General features: G+C 41.2%; 1 protein-coding gene across 1 annotated transcript in view; it reads left to right on the top strand.

The window, feature by feature from the left end:
• rnf13 (ring finger protein 13) overlaps window positions 1-22321 on the top strand; it is a 38978-nt gene that overhangs the window by 2089 nt on the left and 14568 nt on the right. The window contains exons 2-4 of the mRNA XM_063494550.1: window positions 2920-3159; window positions 3303-3383; window positions 9938-10060. Of these exons, the coding sequence (XP_063350620.1) occupies window positions 3046-3159; window positions 3303-3383; window positions 9938-10060 (318 nt within the window). The 5' untranslated portion in view covers window positions 2920-3045. The remainder of the gene's footprint in view (window positions 1-2919; window positions 3160-3302; window positions 3384-9937; window positions 10061-22321) is intronic.

The following is a 22321-nucleotide window of genomic DNA, read 5'->3' as shown; positions in this document are numbered from 1 at the left end:
TGTGTGTGTGATTGGGTGAATGACATTTGTAGTAGAAACCTCTTTAGGTCCTCAGCTGGGTAGAAAGATTCTATGTAAGTACGGGTACATTCCTGATTTAATATTAAGTGGATAGAAGAAACTGAATTATTAATTAATGTAAAATTTTAAATAGTTTTTTGCTTTTTTGTGTGAACAAAAGAATCTATTCTTTTCAAGACTTGCATAGTAAAGGGGATTTATTATGCCTCTTTCTAGCTCTATATACACATTTCATGGACTCCACTAGAGGAGCTCTGCAAGTCATCTTAAACTAGGTTTTCATGCAGGCTTTAAGTATTCAGAGCTTGCGCCTCACGGGGATTACTTTACTTATGCTAACCTCATTATTTGAAATTGTCTTTAAAGAAAACATCTCATATTATGTCTGTCTATCTAGCTCTCTAAAAGGAAACAAGACAAACTCGTAATGAGTCCTGATTGGCTGGAAACAGTTACTTAAGTAAAGGCGAAGCCAAAGAGAAAGTACCTAAAGTTCCACATCTCTCTGATTAAAAGTACTTTTGTTTTGAGATTGTTTGACTTGGCTGAGGGCATCAGGCTCTGCCCTCACAAAGCAACATGCTGTACTCGAGGTGCTCAGTAAAACCTTGTTTTGTGGGAAACGGCAGCAGCATTAGCAGGACAGTAGGGAAAGTTACATAACAGCACTTTTGTTTCACACAGATGTGATCAGAGCAATTTAAAGTGACTGTGCAGATTGGACGGCTAAAATGGGCGTGATTCATGATTAAATCCACAATAGTTTGTTTGTAGCTTAGATTGAAAGAAGATTTGCCCGCTATTTGTACAAGCAGATATTTTTATATACATTTAAATCACTAATTTTAGGAAACGAAAAAGAGAACGTTATTATTAAACTCACTTTGTATTTCCAGATTATAATGATTAAAAAAAGTTTACTTCGAGGCAATACTGCTACAAGTCTCAAGTTTACATATAGTACCTTAATAATAAGTGAGAACTGGTGTTGCTAAAGCTGTTAGTGCCCATCTGTACCCAGCATCGCTGCTACAGTAATCTAGATAAACTAGACATGTGGCATTAGTCTGTCAGTGCTTTACATCTTAAGCATACACGTAAGATCAAAAGTTCACATCGCATACACATCCTTCTGACTCACACGCTCTTCCTGTATTGATCTGATTAGAAAACGTTTTCTCTGAAAGGCTCACAGTAAACTTGAAACTCCTCAGGAACTGCTTTTCCAATTTGGCAATAACACCTAAGCCTGGAAGGCCTTCAGCTCTTAGTTTCTCCTGACCAAATCACATGCTCCCCTCCACTTTGCGACCTTGATGCCTTTTAGCTCTGATGTTTGGGATGAAGCTCACTAAAAGAAAACAACATAATATTCTAATATCGACTTGCAGCGATAATCTAATGAAAATTTGCTCCAGTAGCAACCTGAAAGTCATGCTTTTTGTCTTTGTTTGCCCGCCAATAAGGGTCCCTCCCAGCATCCAAAAAAAAAAAAGATTTTCTGATACTAAACCTGGAATTTATACCCTGCTCACACTTGTCTGTAAAGTTTATTAATAAGAGCAATGAAAGGAGACACAGGGGAGGTGCTACAGTTGATAAGTTGTCTTTTTTTTCATAAACATTAAGTGTATGATTCTTCAAAATTAACAGATATTACACAAAATTACACTCAGATTCAAAATGAATGCTTTGTGTTTACCGGATGTACTGGAAATGGAGTAAGACTACACTCAGGCAGAGGCTTATACATTATGCTTATGCATTTCTGCAGCAATCTCTAAACATTAGAAAGCGTCATCAAACAGTCTAATATGTCGATGGATGAAACCTGACAGGCACTGTAGCTCATGTGTTTGACAAACCTGATACTTGGCCACTTTGAACTCTGCTGTGGACTAAATTATGGAAAAAAAGCTTTTTGAATTTAAGACAGCAGCGTCTGGTTTAGTTGTTGGCTTTCAGTGTTATTAAAGGATTGACTTGTGAACATATATCAAAGACTTGTCTGCTGATCTGTCAGTTCTCTTGTAAGAGAACAACCTGATTCCTAGAAGGTCTTTGGACATTAAGAGGGTCTAGTTTCTACGAACTGTCTAAACCCTGGAATAAACTTTATTCCCTGCTTTATCTATTTATTTTGTCTTCTGGCTGTAAGCATTTTCAGATCCATATTTTTGTTCTATAGGCCTCTATAGACCCAGAGGCCTCTTATAAAGCTTCCTGTTGACCTGATAGAAGATTTGGAAATCCTTCTCGTCATTTTGGGGGAAGGGTGTAAAATTCAGAGATAATCAACCAGCAATATTCTTATATCAGTCCACTGTGCTGTAGTTCTTCATACAAAGGCTATCACCTCATTCAAATCAGTGTGTTCTTTACTTCTGAGTAGACCCGATTCACAAAGTTTCTTTAAAGACTGGGTGCTTATGATAATGTGGTGATACTGAGCTAAAATCACAAATATTTTTTGCGAAGTCCATTTAAAAAGTATAATTTAATTAGGTCATCTAATATTGGCATGGTGGACAGTAAACCTGATGTGTGAAGCGCTGAGTTTCCTTGACAAAAAAATGCTATTTTCCGTGTTAAGTTCTCATTTATTTAGCTTTACCGTTTGCTCCTCTTTAGACCTGTTCTTGTCTGCGACTGGTCATCACACCACCTTTTTTTTTTTTTTTTTGCGTGAAGGTGTCGATGGCTTGATGGGCAGAATCTGGGTTGACTTTGGAGTTCATAGTCATATGACTGCTTAGTGTGCCTGAGGTTGCCAGATTTGGTGAAATAATACCATGGATATGATGTAATTGTCCTGTTCACCTTGTTCATGTTTGAAATGAAGTTGTTGGTGTTTAGGCTTTTAAAATGGATGTAAGTGTACACCAATGTCTTTTCCAGGTGTGACCACAACAGTTGGCGTTTCGGGGTCCAGCTACAGGCCAGCGTGCGTGGTCATTTGTGCGCCTGCTTCGTGTCGTTATAAGTGAGTGGCTTAGCAGCTGGGGGTTTCAAAGTGATGCCAAGATGCTGCTGTCCCTGGGAATGCTGATGCTGTCAGCCACACAGATTTACACCATCTTCACCGTTCAGCTCTTCGCCTTCCTCAACCTGCTGCCCGTGGAGGCCGACATCACTGCTGTAAGTAATCCTTTACACAAACGCATTTAGAAGACCAGTTATGCTTCTTAAAGGAAAACCATTAGATTAAGAAACTAAACCTGCCTCTTTATGTTTTCATAAGTGTCTTGAACTGCTGGTGAATTAGTTTTCCTTTCTTTCAGTTCTCATTTGACAACAAAACGGACACCTTTGATGATTTGCCCGCAAGGTTTGGCTACCGGCTCCCCAGCGATGGACTTAAGGTGAGTGCAAAGAGGCACCAGGTTTGTTTTTATGAGTTCTGGCTCAGATGTTTGCTGGGAATTTTTCACTTTACAGCTCCACTAGATTAAAGTTTAAACAGCTAAGATGCAAAAAGAGCAAGTTCCCAAACTCGAGGAAAACTATTTTACATGTCCTGAAATCTGAGCAAAGTAAAGATCGTTACATGTACAGTCAGAACAAAACCTGGTTGTACAAAACGTGTTGATGCATGTGACCGAAAAAAACTTGCGTGTAATCTTTAATGCTTCTAAAATTGCATTAACATGACTAAGTTTATGAAAACAGTGGAAATGTCAATAGAAAACAAAATAGTTGCCAACATGAAAGGCTGATTTTTATAAAACGTGCAACTCTACTACAGAGACTTGCAGATCACACCCCAGATGGGCTCAAATGAAGGGCTGTTAAGATTTAATTATATGTGGTGAAGGTGCTGTTAACCATTGTTGCTTAGTGTTGAGCATTGTAATAATCTGTGTTGTTGTGAGGCTTCTGTATGACACTGTACAACCAGCAGTCCTCTCAGTGGTTCTCCTACAAAGCTCAAACAGAAGGGGTGATTCATGTCTGCTGCCTAAGCGGGTTATTGTGGTGCTTCCCACAGTGAAGAGCTCGCTTGTTGTTATCGTACAAAGGCTTTTCACACCAGACCAAGCTGATATTGACGTGCTTTGTGCCTTGTTTCGTATTTTCTGTTTAATGCGCAAGTTAAATGATCTCTACTCAGTCGTATATATTGATCACACTTATCTGAATTTAAGAGCACCATGACATGAAATGATTCTGGTAGGATTGCAACAACTTGAATATGAACTTGGCTAGTTGGGGGAGGCATACAGCCACGTGTTTGTAATTTGACTTTCTTTTACCACCACGTCCTTCCTTTTAACACGCATACAGTGCACCTTTGCACTTGGTGTTTGGTGTAAAACTGTTAGAGCCATTTATATACAAGCCTGACCTGTATTAAGGAAGTGGAAATTACTTACTAAAATTCTTGCAAAGGGGTCGGAGACTGCAGTGTCACCTCCAAAGTTCCTTATGAATGCATACTCCTATTACTTGCAGTGTTTGTTGAGAACTTGTTAGACTGTAAGACTCTTGCTCCTCTGCAATGCCAATAAAAACCTTTGGCATCACAAGGCAACCAAGCTTGTTTCCAGAGGATTCCCCGTTGGGGCTGGACGAGGCTTCAAACAGAGCCTTCGCTGTTTTCACTTGCACAGCGTGGGCTGTTTACAGTCTCGATGCAAAGCTACTGCAAACATATCTGTACCCACCGTGCAGGGTGACATAGAGATGGGGTTAATGTGCAGCACGACAGAAAAGTTCTGTGAGATTTGAGGATGCAGAAACTGGTGAAGGTTTGATTTTTCCTTTTAATGCTAGTGTAGTCAAAACATGTATACATTCAAAGGTAAATGTATAGGCACAAATACTTTTTTTACTTGGTGATTTTAAGTTGTTTTTATGCCTTTTGTGCTGTAGACAGTCGTCAGCAGAGGTTTATGTTGTCTGATTCTCCATCCGTCCCATACCAGTGAATATTATACATCGGGATCACTCTGAGGGAATTTTTTGAAATTTGGTTATATTAATTAGACTGGTTAGATTTCAAGTTTAAGTTCATTCTGACACAATAAAACATGTTTTGTTTTGTTAGCAAAACTCAAATTTTTAAGTGAATTTGACAAAGTTTTCACAGATTAAAGAATTTTACACCGGGTACCTTGCTGACGCAACCGCCAAGAGCTTTATGTCTCCTCCTGGAATGTGTAAACCACTCCACTGTCTGATTGGATAAAATGATGGCAGACATTGTATAGAAGAACACCCACTGAAACAATTTTGGTTTTAAATCTTTGGGAGAACTTTGCAACAGCAAAAATGGAAATGAAAAAATTACTTCGAGGAACAGGAAGCTCGACAAACTTCTTCTTTTTTTCTTTTTTTTTCATCGGGTTTTGACACATTTGATTGAAGATTCTATATTTCCTCTTTTTTAATGTCCTGTGACCACAGAAAGTGCCCGGAGGCGTTTGGAAATTGCAGCTGGATGTTGAGATTTGATTCTGTCCGGTCTTTGGTAATGACATTTTATATCTGAGAGATCAAAGTTCACGTCTGGTCAGACCTGGATTAGAAGTGCAAGGTGACTGGTTGGCAGCAGCTTACGATTAGTTGTGATATTATTGCCGACACGGGCAATTACAATACCATTTGGCACCAGCATGTGATGTGAAGTGAAATATTGTACAAAGTTTACCATCATGGAAAGTTTTAGTCTTTATCAGCTCTGCAGGTGATTCTGGAAGGAATCATCTGGGTACTGTGACCTCCTATTTATTTATTTATTTTTTTTTTTTTTAAGACGATAATAAATCCAACTTGAAATAACTGCCCCCCTCCTCCCCCCTTTTTCCTTTATGCAGTTGAGTTATTGAGGGGTGGCTGTAGCTCAGGTGGCAGAGCAGGTCAGCCACTAATCAGAAGGTCGGTGGTTCAATCCCAGGCTGCCTCCTGGCTGCATGCCAAATATCCTTGGGCAAGATACTAACCCCATGTTTGCCTACTGGTGGTGGTCAGAGGGCCCGGTGGCGCCAGTGTCCGGCAGCCTCGCCTCTGTCAGTGCGCCCCAGGGCAGCTGTGGCTACATAGCTTGCCATTGCCAGTGTGTGAATGTGTGTGTGAATGGGTGAATGACTGAATGTAGTGTAAAGCACTTTGGGGTCCTTAGGGACTGAGTAAAGCGCTATACAAATGCAGGCCATTTACCATTTGCATACCACCGCAGTTTCAGATGTTTTGTTTTCATTCCTTTTTTTAAAAAAAAAATTTTTTTCACCCACTTTCATTTCCCCAATCTGAGCCTGGTCAGTAGACACAGTTTCACCTCGCTAAAGTTTACTCTGGAAAGTCCGCGGTTTGGCTCATGCAGCAGCAGATGGTGACCAAATCTGAGTAGCAGTAAAGCACACACACATTCTCACTGTATAAAACATGCCAAAATAATAGGAATACAAATCATTTTGTGTGCCTCGTTTGAAAGTTTGGCTAAAAGTGAAGCTTCTACAGCTACGCCTGGCGCTGTTGTTGCTAAATGATTCTCAGGCACCTGTTTAAAAATGAAGAGCTTTCTATTATTTAAATGGATCTAGTGCTGCATTCAAAGACTAATTCAAAAAATAGTCAAAAACCTAAAAAAACTTATCAGTATTTGTTTAGATTTTTTTTTAAACTACAAATACAGCGCAATATATCATTACTGTAGTACATGTAGTACATAGCTGTGATTACTGTACTATAGCTCAGTTTGTTTGTTAAACCACAGTAGAGAGAAGGCAGGAAAGCCAAGAGGACGACCAGGGAATGATCTCAGGTCAGATTCAGACCTGAGCCTTACAGCACATGGGTTGCACCAGATAGTTCTAATTATTGTTTGTGTCTGGATGACTTAATCAAGCTTTATACTCTTTCTGAACCATTTTTGAAGCAAGGATCTTCTGAATACTTTAGAAGATGAAAACTTCAATTGCGTCTCTCACTCCAACTTTTTGTATTTTGCTGACAATAATTTTTGGCAACTTTGAGCTGTAATATGTGTGTGATGAGTAACTTTGTGCCTATTGCCTAACCAGGCCATAAATGGATCTGACCAATCAGACCACTGCGTTTGACAACGAGTGCGCTCATAGCTCAAAATACAGCCTGGTACTGAATATACAATGATATGGAAATAGTGTTATTTTACTATTTTACCCCAGTCACATAGCTACACATGGGTTGATTTCTCTGCCTCCTCAGATGTGATCCCAACAAGATCTCAAGCTAATGAACCCAGAATCTCTTCTGTTCTGTCTAATTCTGCTAATTCTGGGACTTACACATTTCCTCAGTAAAATGTGACCCAGAAACATACCACTTTTTTTTTCTTTTTCTTTTTTTAAACACATGTACACTGCAGCTGTACTGCGTCAGCGCTATTTCTGTCCAGGTTGAGTGCAATAAGTTTCAGTAAGATTGTGCCAAAACCAAAATGTAACACTAAACAGGGTGAAGTCAGTGTCTGTCTGAATGAAAGCAAGCTCTCACTCAGACAGCATGACAAGCTCGCTGGTCATGCATGAGGTCGGGTTTTGAAGTGCTTTATGCAGGTGAAGTAATGAAAATCATCATATCTGAGAGTGGAATGACACAGGTTTTAATCTGCTTACAGAGAGCCTCGGTCGAGCGAGTTATTAATTGCTTTGTTTCTATCTCTCTCAACCCCGAGCAAAGCTGCAAACGAGCCCTGTGGTGAGATTTACACTGACGGGATTAAGTGTAATCACTGTGCAATCATTTGAAAGAGTTGGCTTGGCTCTTGAATTCTGCAACAACACAAAGTCCCACAGTTTGTTGGCACTTAGGCACTCTGTTAGCACTCTCTGCAGTTGTTTGTACTCTAGTCAGTAGGAGAAGGAGAAGAAATTAAATTGTTTTCTGATCCTGTTTAACGCTGACTCTCTTTAAATGTGATTATCAGTTTTATTTTGGAGAGCGCTACTCCACTAACAGGTTTTATTAATTATTAGCCTTTATTTGAAGCGAGATTTAAAGAAAATACTTTGCTGGGTTAATTGCTACTACCGCAGCAGCTCTGCAGTCCCACCTCTTCTTTGTGACATTCGCAGCTGGTTAATTGTGCAAAAGTGCTTGTGTAAGAATATTTGAACCACTGCATTCTTTCCATCATAATCATGTTAAATGAGTTGTCCTCAGATGGTGCTTCTTCCACATGTGGTTTTCTTGCTATGATAGGCTAAAAAAAACTGTTACGGGATAAATTAATGCTTTTTAAGAGTTACTTTTAAAATTTCTTTTATCTATAATGTGTTTACCCATTTTTCACATCTCTGGAAGCATCACAGCTGAGGTGCACTGTCTTTATTATTATTAAAAAAATGCCTAGATGTTGATTTAGTTAGAATTTAAGGTGATATCGTCTACTGGTTAAGTGCGGTCTTGTTGCACAAGCTGAACATTTGTGTCAGCTCAGTTTGTATTTTCAGGATCCACCCCCAGGTATTTCCTGTTTCCTCCCCGGCTCCTGTCTCTGCATTCTGCAGTACTTGCAGATGTTTTGGGGGTCTTTTTTAAATTGCTTTTTATGTACAACAGAGGGCGCTCTTGCCACTGGTTTCAGGAGTCAGGAGAAATGTGAGGCAGTAGCACAGTGATGTCATTTAACAGCAAGGCTGGGCTGCGCTGGAGGCACCCAGAGGTGACGACAATGTGGGAAGCGGGTGATTCCTCACGTTCCTCCGGTCTGTGATATTCCAGAGAGCTCCCTGGTGTTTGAATTTGATCTTCCCGTTAATGTTAAAGTACAACCAGACACTGCCTTTAGTCAGCAGCTTTCTCTTCCGTGCTGTCGTTAACTTCCAGCTGATTTGTTAGGCATTTCCCGTGTTGAGTTCAGCCGGTGTTCTGGAGGCACAGAGGTGTGGCAGCTGGCAAGATGTGCACAAAGAATATCAGTTTCCTGCTGGTTGAAACTGGCCTTATGTGTGTGGTAGAAAGTGCTGACTCTCTTTGATATACTGGGCTGGCTTTGTATACGTGAGAGAGAGAGAAACACAGAGCGATGGAAGTGAAGGCAGAGTCCCAAAGTCCCACAGCAGCTCACACTTCCTGTCTACCACCCTGCCTTAGACACACACACACACACACTGGTGTTAGTTACACTTCCATTAAAGCGGCAGAGGTTTTTGAAATAGCTCTCCTCGTGTTGATTTCTTCTCCATGCATCTCATCTGGTTCTTTGCTTAGTCACTTCTATTTTTGTCTCCATTCATTTTTTTTTTCTGGTTTTCCTATTTTTTCCGCAGCTATCTGTTGTATCTTTTGCTGTCTGTGCTTTTGTATATCTTTCTTTTATCACTCCCAGGCTTTCTCTTTCTTCTTCTTCTCACTATCTTCTTCTCGTCCATCACTTCAAAGCTGTTGTTGGCTATGTTACTAAGGCAGGAAGCAGCAGCAGAGAAGAAGAAAGAGGATCAGATTTTTGAGACAATCTGAGAACAACAGCATCCTTGATATGTAGCTGACTGTAATATGTATGTGTCTTCATTCCAGTGGAAAGTTCTGCATTCATTATACATGCATCACAATGTCAAATGAATATGGTGCATGTAGGGGTTGCAAACAAATGTTGCAAACCAGCAATTTATTTTCTCCAGCTTTCTTGATGGATGCTGCTTATCTAGGAGGAGAAAGGTTTAAAGCTTTAGATTAAGGAACGAAACTCTGTTGTTGATGCATGTTAATCACACACAGGCACACGCAGATCCCAGAAATCTCGCCTACAATGTAAATCTTGGAAAGGACTGAAAAATGGCACCTCAGATATGTTTGAAGTTTGAAAACGTGATCTAATTAAATAAGTTGACTTCATTAAATGAAGTCAACTTATTTAACTTGTGATATAAGTGAACCAAATAAAGATAAATTTGGATGGAAGTCACATTACCCCTTCATAATATCCCCACAGGGCTTCCTGATTGGCGCTCGACCAGAAAATGCCTGCGAGCCGATCGAACCCCCGCCGAAGGAAAACTTGACGGGCAACTTCATCGTCCTCATCAAGCGGTTTGAATGCAACTTTGACATCAAGGTACCATATTCACACCAACGATCACACCACAGTATATTACCCCAGTTATTGTGTTTGAGTCCTTGTCTGAACATCTCTAGTCCTGTTGTTAAGGTGCATACCCGAGCAGATCCTGTGATATTCTAATTACACTGAATGATTTTGACTGTTAGTTGCTTCCTGTGTGAATGCTCATTTAAAGCACTGAGAGCAACAGAAAACGCACGCTATTTCAGCAGCTGTAGACTGGTCAGGGCCCTGCCACTGTGTGCTTCACAGTGCATTCGTGTCAGCAGGTGGTGTTTCTGAGTGGATTCTTACCAAAACTCCTAGATCAGCTCATCGGGGCAGAAAAACAGGAAGAGGCCATTTCCCTAAACACAGTTTCCTGCCTCTCTTTCTTTTCCTCCTGCAGCTTTGTGTGTGATACCTGATGTGTGGAGCTGAAAAATGTTGGTTCCCAAATGAGTTTCCCAAAAGAGGCCTGAGAGCCGATCCTCATCAGTCAAGTCAAGTGTGTTGGGAGCGTAGTTGTGTTTCCCTTGAATGGTAAAGCAGAGTTAGAGTAATGTCAATCATGTTGTAATCCTGACCTGTCAGTTTAAAGAGGAGAGGGAGAGAAAAAAGAAAAAGCTTCTAATCTCGGATAAATCCAGACTAATCTATGTAATAAAGCTTCCCCCCTCGAGTTTTCTAGTTGACTAGTAGCTGCTAATTCAATGGATTAGACTACGAGTCGATTAAATACATTTCTGGGGTTAAAGAGAATGTGATTAAACTTCATGTCGCTGCACCGACCATCCGACTGGCTATTTCATATGGCCAGCTTTGGGATAATTTATTGTTTTTAAGCTCAAATTGGCTTGAGGAGGCTCTATGTCATCTTTTAGCTTTTTAAAAACCCACACTTGGGGTTTCCTGTCATGTGTAACTAGGAGCTGCTGATAACGTCGATCTGCGACTGACTGGCTTGAGTGTCCATCAGTGAGGTCACTGTTCGTCCTGTGACCAACCGACCAATCAAAACTCCCTCTGTCCTCATTGACTGTTTGGGCGACTGTCAGGGGGAAGAGTTGCTTACAGTGACTCTGGGTTTAAGCTGCTTTTAAATGGCTCAGGTTTCGAACACATTTTATTGATTTGCGCAGATGTGGAAAAGTATTCACCAGACTTTATGCCCTCCCACATAAAATCCATCCGTAAGATGAGAGCCAAATACAAATCACAAACATTATGTGCCCTTTTTTTTCCCCCCAGAGGTCTTGAGGACACATTTTTGCTATATGAGTTTCCATAAAGACGTTCGTCAGGAACAGCATCTATCCTGAATCTCTGCCAAAAACTTTACGGTTCCTCTCTGAATAAAAAAAACATCAACCTTGACGTTAGAATAGCCAAGAGTAGTCATTAGAATAATTTGGCATTTTACTATTGATGGAGCACCCTGACCTGACTATTTTGGATGATCTGTGCCCAAATTAAGTTTTTAAGTGTTACATCTGATGTGTCTCACACTGCCTGTTGCTCACAGATTTGGAGTAGCAGAGAGGAGAGAAAAGAGATGCAGCATTAAGATGAGTAATAGGCTAAAGGAGAAGAAGGCATGCAGCCTCTTGGCCTCTTGTTCCATTTATCTGTCTCATTTTCTTTTTTCTTTTTTTCTTGTACTGTTACCTTTTCCATTCCCCCCTCCTCACCCTCCCCGCTCTGCCTTATACCGTCTGGGTTGTGCCTTTTTATTCATTTAGTCTCACATTTCCTGTTTTCTCCCCCCCTTTTTTAACTCATTTTATTTTCATTTGCCATCTCTCTCACTTTTTCTCGCCTGCTATTGAAACTGTTGAGCAGCCATCAGCCATGCAGCCTTATAAGGTCTTACTGCTACACACACACACACACACACACACACACACACACACACACACACACACACACACAGAAACATGTTGACAGACAGGGCAGTGAGGTGTTTCCTGAGCTGGATTGTAACCAGACTCCACATATTTGTGTGTCAGACACACACACACGATATATACACAATGCACATATTCTGCTCCATCATGAGCTGCCATTTAACCCTCTGTGACCCTCCTAAGGAGCAGCTGAGATTTTTTTTAAATTATATTAATTAATTTAATTAATTATAATGTGTTTATTGAGAGACTGAATCATCCATTAGTCATAATGAATTTTTTTAATTTTTTTTGGAGCTGCTCATATTTCACAGCTTCTTCTGATTAAAGTGAAATTATTATTGTGTTAAAGCTTCACTAATTTATTTCTTGCCATCTTTATTTGTTTTAAGCCAGAATTTCCCTTGTCCTTCCTAGCTCCCAACTGTGCATCCCACCACGCTTGTGATGTCAAACAGCATCACAAACAAAAAAACCCAGTGATGAGTACAAATACTAAAGCTGCTGTACTTGGTGTCCCTGATAACATAATAATAATGAGTATGCCACCAAAACACGTATGATTTGACTCATGCACATGTTGTAATCATGTTTGTTGACATCTGTTCCATAAAGAGGACAAAAATATACATATATGAAAAATATTCATAAGGAAAGCTGTGGATGGATGGAGGAAAGGATTTCTGATTCTTGTTGTTGCTATAACCACATACTTAGTATTTATAATAGTTTTAAACTTTACAGCAACACCCATAAAGATAAAGGCTAAAACTAGTGAAAACTAATAAAGCCCAATTTGATAATTATGAGAGTAAACAGACATTCGTCAGTAATCTCTGGGTGTGGGTGTCGGGGAGGTCGTCTTTATGTCTCCTACTCTTTCTTTATCACCTCTCCAATCTCCTTTTTTTCCCCCTCAGTCTCGCTCTCCCTCTTTCTGTGAGGTCTCACTTCGACCTTAATGATTGGTCATCTACACACATCATCACTTGGAGACACACACACATGTGGCTTGCCCCCTCCCCTTAGCACTCTCTCGATCACTCTCCCAGTTGTTTCTCTTTCTTGCATCCCTCCCTCCCTATCACACACACACACACACATACTGACACACACAACCTCCCACCCTTCCTCCCTCTTAGCTAGGCTCAGTTCCCTCCAGAAGCTGCAGGGAAACAAAGGAATAATAGATTCCATCTTGACTGAAACCAGGCGCTCATCTGTGGGGGTGTGTGTCTGCATGTGTGGGGTGCAGGGGTGTCACCCCTGCATGCCTGCAGTTTCATCCTATTGCCCTCTATTTCTTTGTCCTTCTGCAGCCTCCTGCAGCTATTACACCTAGCCATTAGCATCCAGTGATCAACAGCGCAGAGTTGTAATGGATCCTGTGGCAGTAATTGCCAATAAAACAGACACTCGCACAATTAACCCTTCGTCAAGCGTTAGCACCGTGTGTGTGTGTGTGTGTGTGTGTGTGTGTGTGTGTGTGTGTGTGTGTGTGTGTGTGTGTGTGTAAGAGCAAAGCATTCCTCCATGGCCTTTTTTTTCCTTTCTTTTTTGTAAATAAATCTCCAGAGAGCGAGGGTTTGCACTTCCTGTGGACTGGGATTCTTTGAGGTGGTGCGGAGCGCCTCATTTGTGACCTTTCTGGGAGGAGGAGAGGGAACGGGACAGGAAACTCTATACCCTTTTCCTCCCCCCTCTCATCCATGAGCATCCCCTCCTTTTTTTCCCATTTCATCCTTTGCTGAATGACCATCCATCCCCCCCATTTCCCCTTCAGTAACACACACACACACACACACAAGTCTGTATATGCTGCGATATAATATTCTAGTTATGTAATACAGACTCTTCTTTTACTCCTATAAGCTGTCCTTTTGCACAGTCAGTCCCTCTGCTGCCCTCTGTGTGATTGTTTTCTGGTTTAAACGGTGCCTACTGATCCAGTCTGTGAATGTTTTTGCTCTTATCTGGTTTTGGGTAACGTTTGTGCAACAATTGTGGCAGGTAGAGCCGACAGCTTTCTGTCTGGTGGAAAATTCCCAATCATTGACCTAAGTCGTGCTATGATTCATTCGAAAACTTACCGCTCAAAGTCAACCATTCAGTCTGGCGCAAAAGCTCTTTGTTCTGTCAGGAAGCTGCAAAATCCAGGCGATAAGATTACACATCAAACACGTCTCCCATTAAAAAGCCTCTTAACATAACCTGTAACCCTGTACTGATATGATTCAAGAGCATGGTTGGAGAAAACTGGCATATAATTAGGGCTCACATTGTTACTTTACTAATTGTAACTTTGGTTTGTTGTTCATGAACTCAAAAGTCATTAAAGACTATTCTTAAGAAATAAAGGAAATTGGCACTAAAGGTTTCCTCTGAACATATCCTGATTCAGGAAGATGTAATGAGTGCCCAGGGCATGTTTTTGTTTTAACCCATATCCATGTAATTCTACTTTTAAATTTCTTACATGGTTACTTTTTTAACTAATGCAAACTTTTTTTCTTATTAGTCTGAATAGAAAACTCAAAATCAAAGCCAAAGTTGAGTCTAACAATCTTGTAACTCTCAACAGTGAAATACTGTCTTGAATTCTGGCATGTTTACTCTATTAATCCCTATAATAAAAACCTTTGTAATGGATTTGTCTTCCTGTTCACTGTCACATTAAAAGCTTACACCGATTTTGAGTGGAAATGGGTTGTACAGAGTAAATTCGGCAGATGTTTTTATGTGATCTGTGTCGATGAGAAGTTACAAAGTGCTTATTCACCAAGTCAAAATGTTGCTGTAGAAATCCAGTGAAGGAAAAGCGCGATAAATGGGTGACCGGTTAAACTTCATCACTTTAGGCACAGTCACATCATCCTAAAGATGCTGACGGGCGACCCCCGGTACCACGATTGGTTTCTAGGGAAAAATGTGTATTCCCAACTGTTTGGCGAGTGGTTTCTCTAACGACTTTCCAATAAGCTGGCACGTTGGTGTCACATCACCTAAGCAGTTTCTGGTGCGTGCCCCACATCTGTACGCAAGTCCAAACATCTTTGTGCCTGCTAGTCTTTTTGTTAATTATGTAACAGTCATAACACAGCTCTCATTCGACTTATGCACCCCAACTCCAGATTGTCACTGCCGGCATACCTGCTGCAGAAAACACAGTCAAAAACTGTTGCGCTTCCCTGAATGCATGAACCCCTTCCTGTATAATTGCAGTAACTCAAAAGATAACGGCTTCCTACTGTCCAAATGCATAACAATAGAAACAAACAATTAAATGGCTCTTACACTTGCTGAAGGTTGCTGTCTGTTATTAGGTGAAAGTCAGTCGTAAAGAGGGACTGGGGAACCTCCTTGCGATTTCTTTGGTTGATGGTTGCCATGGCTGCCCGTAGTTTGATTACAGATATTAAAGAGGCAAACTTTTCTGAAAACACTTGCTAGCTAACCATCGAGCTGCAATGACTTGGAAACATAAATGGAGAATGTTTGCCTTCAATAAGCACAACTTCCATACTGCCTCTTCTATACAAACTACATCAGTCACAGGGAGGGTTTTAATGCAACACTGTATCCATGTGCCAGTCTCCATGTGACAAATCTCACCTTGTAACAGCAACCCATCTGCCAGCAGGTGAAGTCTCTCCTTAAAGACCCTCCCACTTGGTTACCAGGGGATTGCTGACTGATCTTTAGCCCTGTGTGGCTGTGTGTGTCACAAGGCAAGTCCATGTATTCCTGGATATGATTACAAATATAAATACATTGAAAGTCGACTTAGAAAAGTCAGGAAGTGTGACTTTTCATTCAACGCCACAGTCAAAGTTGGTTAGCACTGGTTCTGGTGGCTAGTAATTCCCCTCCTAACCTTGCTTCCCACATCTGCCTTACAGTAAATACTTTTCAGTGCACAGCCTGTTTGTGTTGCAGTGACCTCACAGCCCCCAAGCCCCACACACGCACACTCACTCACTCACTCTCACACACACACTCACACACACACACACACACACACACACAGTCTTTATTCAAACAATGATCTAGCTTCCTGCACACACTCACTCAGTCTTATGACAGGGTATGACTATGGCTGACTGGATGTATGACTAGCTCGTGTGTGTGAGAGGGTCCTGGTTTTTTTGTTTTTTGGAGCTTGTTTTATATCCATTGCAATTTGTTGTGGCAGGAAGCTGCTTAAGCTGCAGATCTAGGCACAGATCCATACATATTCATATGTAAAGGAACCGTAATGCACTTAATTGCACACAAATTTAGAAAGCTGATTTGGCTGCATGTTTCAGTCATTGACCTTTTTTCTCCTTTTCCACCTTTCTAGTTATAGGTAAAACTCTACATACATTTATACATATCTGTATTAATACAAGCGGCTATTTAAAAAAAACAACAACAACATCCAAACATATGTGCAGTTACAGACAAACACACTTCACTACCTTTAGTTCAGATATAGTCTCTTTCAAACTCAGGCTTGGATTGCACGAATTAAAGCTGTAATGTGTTATCAGCGAAAACATGGCCCCACCCTGCAGTTTGCGGATTTATTGAACTCTTTATCTAATCGCTAGTCTGGACCTTGAAACTAAAACCCAGCTCTGCCCAGCATTCCTCTGAAAACCCAAGGAGAGGGGAGGGAGGGAGGGAGAGTGAGATGAAGGAAACCTGAGGAGTTGAATGAGATGAGGGCAGGGAGGTATAATAAAGGCATGAGAGTGGAAATATCAGCGAAGGGGCTGGGCATTTCTGAAGAAGCTGGCAATCAGGGTGATATAACAAGGGTAATGAGGGGGGAGAGGAGGAGGTTAAATTTAGAGAAGAGAAAGTGATGGAAATGAAAGATGTGGTGTTTTGTAGGGAAGGGATGGGTGGGAGGAGAAAACAAGGAGCAGGAGGGGAGAAAATGGGAGAGAGGTAGTTAAGGGCAGAGAGGAAGAAGGCAGTTAAGACCTGATTGGGAGCTGCAGTAATGGGAAGCTCACATTTGCAAAAAACTTGCATTGTCCAGCTTTTAAAATCATTTAAGGCAAGAAATGTGAACAAGATGTCCTGTGCTGCTCAAACTCATTTACACAGAGCTGAGGTCAAGACTGCTCCATGCAAATTTAGCGACTCCGAACAAGCTCCACGCTGTCGTTGAATGCACGAGACACGAGAGTGGAAGTCAAATAGATAAAGAGGCAAGGAGCGTCAGAGAGGAAAAAGCATGTCTTCAGTATAAGAGGAAAGACAAGTCAGTGTTGTTGCTGCAGGACCGCATGCAGTGTTGGCAGCAGATAGATAAGAGTGAAGATGCAGTAACTCTTCATACGTACACGCGCGTGCACACGCAGTGGTGATGCAGCAGTAGTTAGTGATGCTATCAGCAGTCTATTTCCACACTACAGTGTTAGAGATCCCAGTATGTGAGCAGAAAGAAGGCAGGTGTAACTGGAGCACAGCGGTATATACTCGGCTGTATTTTACTTTTCTTGAATCCTGCAAAAAATATGAATAGTTTTTTTTTTTTTTTTTGTGTATTCTGTTTTTGTGACATGCATGTAACAGAACACATTCCTGATAGCTTTGTAAGGCAGCACAGTTTGGTGTACTGTGTCTCTCTTAGTGTCCAAACAAGTCAAGTCCAGCTCTGGCCAGTGTTTGTACAGTTTACACACCTTCAGTCAGCTGAGAGCTCTGCTTTTACACACACACACTCTCTCTTTCTTCCGCAGTAATCGAAGGTGCAGTGACCTGTAGTAGCAAGCTACTTTGAAATACCTTTTCCACCATTTTACGGTTGACTGGAAACACGTTTCTTTTCCTTCCCTCACATTCACACAGTCGGATTCATTCACAGGAAGCAGCTCGATACGAGAGCAGAATTTGGCCGCTGTTGGCCTCCAGGTGGCTTCAGCCTTCCTGCTTGAAGGGCACATAAACTCTTAAAGCTGATGAGTCCGGAAGAAAGAAGACATTTGCAGGGAAATTTTAATTGTTCAGCTTTGTTTGCATTCATCTGCGCCATTTGTTTTGATTGCAATCATTGATTGGATAAACACTCAAACAATTAGGCGATCTATTAATTTATTCAGCAGTGTTGATGAGAGGAAAATACCAGTCATTTGCTGGTTTCGGGTCCTCAGCTTTGAGGATTTGTTGCTTTTCTCTCTTGGAAATATTTTTCAGTGACATTTTTGGACGGTAGTTAGTTGGACAAAAGGACCAGTCGAATCTTCTTATGGTCAGAATCTTATTAGGTCTACTTTTAGAAAAGATTAGACAAATAATGAAGGCCAATATAAAAACTTCAGTAATGATGGGAAATAAAGATGGGAATTCATTAGAATTTGGCGATTCCATTGTGAATATCTCTTATTGATTCGATTGCTTATCGATTCTCAGCGGGTTCTCATCAGCTCTGCTCTCAGAAACACTACCATCGCTAAGAATCATATAAAAGACATTACATTTGTACAAATTCATTACACGCTGTGGGTCAAATGTTTGTGCGTGTTGGAGGTATCTGGAGCGTCTGGCTGCTGGGCTGGGGTTAGCAGTCAGTCAGCTAACGTCACTCTGGGTTCTTGGCTAGTTTAGCGTTAGCATGCTGTTTGTCCAGGTACTTGCAAAGACTCAGTTGTGTTAGCAACAAAATGCAGCTGTTTCTGTCTTGGATGCAGTTTCCACGTTACTATTGTGCTCCTGTCCTTTATAAATTTTATTTATAAAGGACAAGACTAAAGATTCCAAGGAATTAAACTACTAGAAATCAGTTCTCTACAAGAATCGGTTCTTGATTCCCTAATGCTCAATATATTGCTTTGTCTTTGATCTAATTATATTAGAATCCATCATCAGTTCATGTGCATGTTTCACATCTGTATTCATTTTAGCACAAATTTCTGCCTTCACTGTGCGCTCGTATGCCACATTGTATTTTAACCTCCTGGATCTTGTTAAGTTCACTCGCAGCGCTCCAAAAACAGCAGCCTCTTAAGTCGAGTTTAATCAGCCTTTTTAAAAAAAGCCATAATTAGTCAGTTTTACAAATAAACCTTCACCGTCTGCACTGCTGCCCAGTTTAGAATTGGTTCGATGTGCGCCACAGGGTGCCGAGAAGAGAAAACAAGTCGCGCTACGCTTTGTTTGGAATCCAAAGTGTGCTGGTACAAGAAAAGAAAATGATGTGAAGGTTTTGGAAAGCAGAACCGGGGGAAAAAAAATGACCAGAGCTAGAAGTTTCTAGAGCCAAGTCATGCCGTCACATGACGACAAAAAAATGAAGCGATACCCTTCAGAATCTACACTTACCCTCTCTCTTTTTCTTTTTTTCTTTTTTTTTTTTAAGTTTGCAACTTTTCCTACATTCTAACCAAATTGGGTGTTTTTTTTGGAGTGATTTGATGCTTAAGTATCATCGCACGAGGATACCTGCTGTTATGATCACAGTTCACCGTGATCCTCCACAGACGTTTGAAAAAGAACAGAAATCATCATTTATCTCTTTCTCATCACATTGACTTTTACTATGAATTTCTGTTTTTCTGTTATTCCTAGAGGCTTCTTATTTTCTGCCTCCTGTCGTCACCCCGACACACACACACACACACACACACACACACACACACACACACACACACACACACACCTCCCTGTTTCTCTCCTTCCTCTCTGGAATGCACTGAATGTCCTTATCTTTGCCCATGCAAACACAAGGGTGAGCCAGCAGCAGAGGTTGAATTCCTCTGCAGATCCCAGGCCGACTGGCTGCACCACAAACTGGCATCTAGACAGCCTACAAGTTAAATGACTCCCTACACGCACTGAAGAATGCTCCGTAAAGACGAGATGTAAAGCATGACCTACTTGTTTATCTTTTGGCCGTATTTTTGGCGTCTGGCAGCTGTTGCACTTTCCCATTTATGCAACTTCATTTCCAGCAACCTTAACTTAACAACTGAACCAGAGACATCCTCATAATGTCTATCCTGCACATTAGTCTGCCCTGTTAAAACCCAGCACTTTCATTATACATGATGCATCTTTGGCCCCACACAGTTTGGTTGGGAGATTCAGAAGTGTTATGCTGCTAACCGCTAATGTGGCATTAGAGCTGCTGGCCTCAAGTGAAGATGACGAACAAGCTACAGAAATCACTTCTTTCAGGCTAAACATATTTTTATGACCGCTTTGAGTGTAATGGTGGCTTTCAGTGATGTTTTCTGTTGATAAATTGGTCTTAAACGTGTCCAGAAGTTAATCCATCACATAAGACTGAAAATCACAGCTTTGTGATATGAACCATATATGAAGTCACACATACATCTAGACGCAGTGTCTTGTGTGTTGCTTCTCCAGACAGCTTTCCTCCAGACACTCGCACACAGGAGCCATTGATACCTCCACACAATGCAGCCTCAGAGGCAAACACATGGAATCACAATGCGGCGGCTGCCATACACGCGCTTTACGTATGCTTGTGTATAAAATTACTATGACAAGGAACACACAAAAGACAGAGCTGCTCAGTGTTGGTGTCCATGCAGGCCACAATAACACACACACACACACACACACACACACACACACACACACACACACACACACACAGGTCTTAATGGATTTGCTTGCATCATAGCGGAGTACAATGCTTGTCTAAAGAGCCCTACTTGAACAGCGCAGCTGGCACAAATACTCACGACCAATCATCGCTCAGATTAGTATGAGCTGCCCACCCCGCCTCCTCACCCCACCCCCTACCCCACTCCAGACGACTTTCAGATATTTTACACTGTGGCCCAAAGTCCTCTATTTTTGTTCTCCTTCATGTTTCAGGTCACATGCTCTGACTCATTATTCACATCAGCTGTTCTTCAGTGGTTTCAGGTTGCGAATTGTATTTAAGAAAAATAAACCTGCGTTCTTTGCTTTGCCAAATATATTGTCTCTGCTTAGGCTCCATCATCTGCCAAATCCTTAAAAATACTGAGGGGTGAGCTGGATAGCAGTGACTATTACTTTGTCCTACAGAGAAACTTTGTGTCCTGTCAGTCATCCTCTCGCCCACCTAAATATTGCAAACCAAACCTCACCCTCCCCACACCACCATGGTAGTTGTGACTGCCCCCAGCAGAACAGCACAACCAAGAAATGCTCAGGAGACGCTGTGGGAACACATCTGAGGTGTTGAGTCAGATCCTGCTTTTAATCAAGAGTTTGCCACGCGCACCAGAACAACAGGGCCTTTGCACTTCCTCGAGCCCAAATGATCTGAAGGGTTTGCAATATTAAGTGCATGGCTTTAATATTGTGGTTAATCAAAGCATTATTTCAGTGCAGTATGGCTCTCATCAGGATTGTGTAAAACTATTGGGCTGATTTTTCATTAAAGTTAGCGGTGAGTTGGAGCCGTTAATTTTAGACAGGACTAAGGCCATGATTGCTGTTGGAGATGATCTAGGATGTTTGTAGCTCAGGAATGCACCTGAGCTATAAGACTTGCAACTTTTGTCTTTTGCAGATAGATTTAGTTTTGTTCCACTCTGCTAAATGAGATTAAAAATGTATTTCTCGAGGAGCGGCAGCGCTGTGGCTGCTTTAGCTTCCATGACTCCCTCAGGATGTTACATCATCTGACGCATGTTTTTTTTCCCTCTAAATTTCAGAGGAAGCATCTACTGTCCCACTATCTCTGACCGTGTCAGAATGCCTAATGATTCACTCTAAGATTATATCGTCACATCCCGTTTCCTTCACCACATCAGCCACAACAATGGCTGTGCAGGATACTGTAGCCCATAAAAGCCGCCTCACAGAAGAAAGATCGCATTACATCAGTTTTCCCCACATCCCCTAATGCAGCACACATGACTGCTGCAGGAAGGTTCCCTATTTTACTCTTTCTATTTGTGTGTGTGTGTGTGTGTGTGTGTGCCTCACACCTGTTGCATCTAGCGACCGGAGGCATTATGCCTGCTCTTACCAACCTTGAAGCTGTGCTGATTGTTCGGATGTTCTGCTGAGTTGAAAGCGTGCGGTTTTCAGAAAATTATTTGTCCGTGTTTGAAATGTTGTCTGCTGTGTAGACTCACAAGTTTGTTTTATCAGAATCGGCTTGTTTGGCCCAACATAAGTCTGTCTTTTTACCTTTTGACCTTTTAATTAAATTCAAAGTCTTGACCAAATAATATAAGAGTCTGGACAGACATCATAGTGATAATCTACAGGAGGTTCTCATGCGGTTTGTATTTCTGATTTCACCAGACAATTAAAGTCTAGTTTACTTTCTTTTTTTCTTTTTTTAAGCTGATGTCTCATTTATAATTGTTAAAACATCTAAATATGTAACCCTTTAGAGTACTGGATT

The sequence above is a fragment of the Pelmatolapia mariae genome, linkage group LG15 (assembly GCF_036321145.2).
Source record: "Pelmatolapia mariae isolate MD_Pm_ZW linkage group LG15, Pm_UMD_F_2, whole genome shotgun sequence".
In the NCBI taxonomy this organism is placed as follows: domain Eukaryota; kingdom Metazoa; phylum Chordata; class Actinopteri; order Cichliformes; family Cichlidae; genus Pelmatolapia; species Pelmatolapia mariae.
Note: the sequence above shows the minus strand (reverse complement) of the source record. Positions and strands in the feature narration are given on the sequence as shown.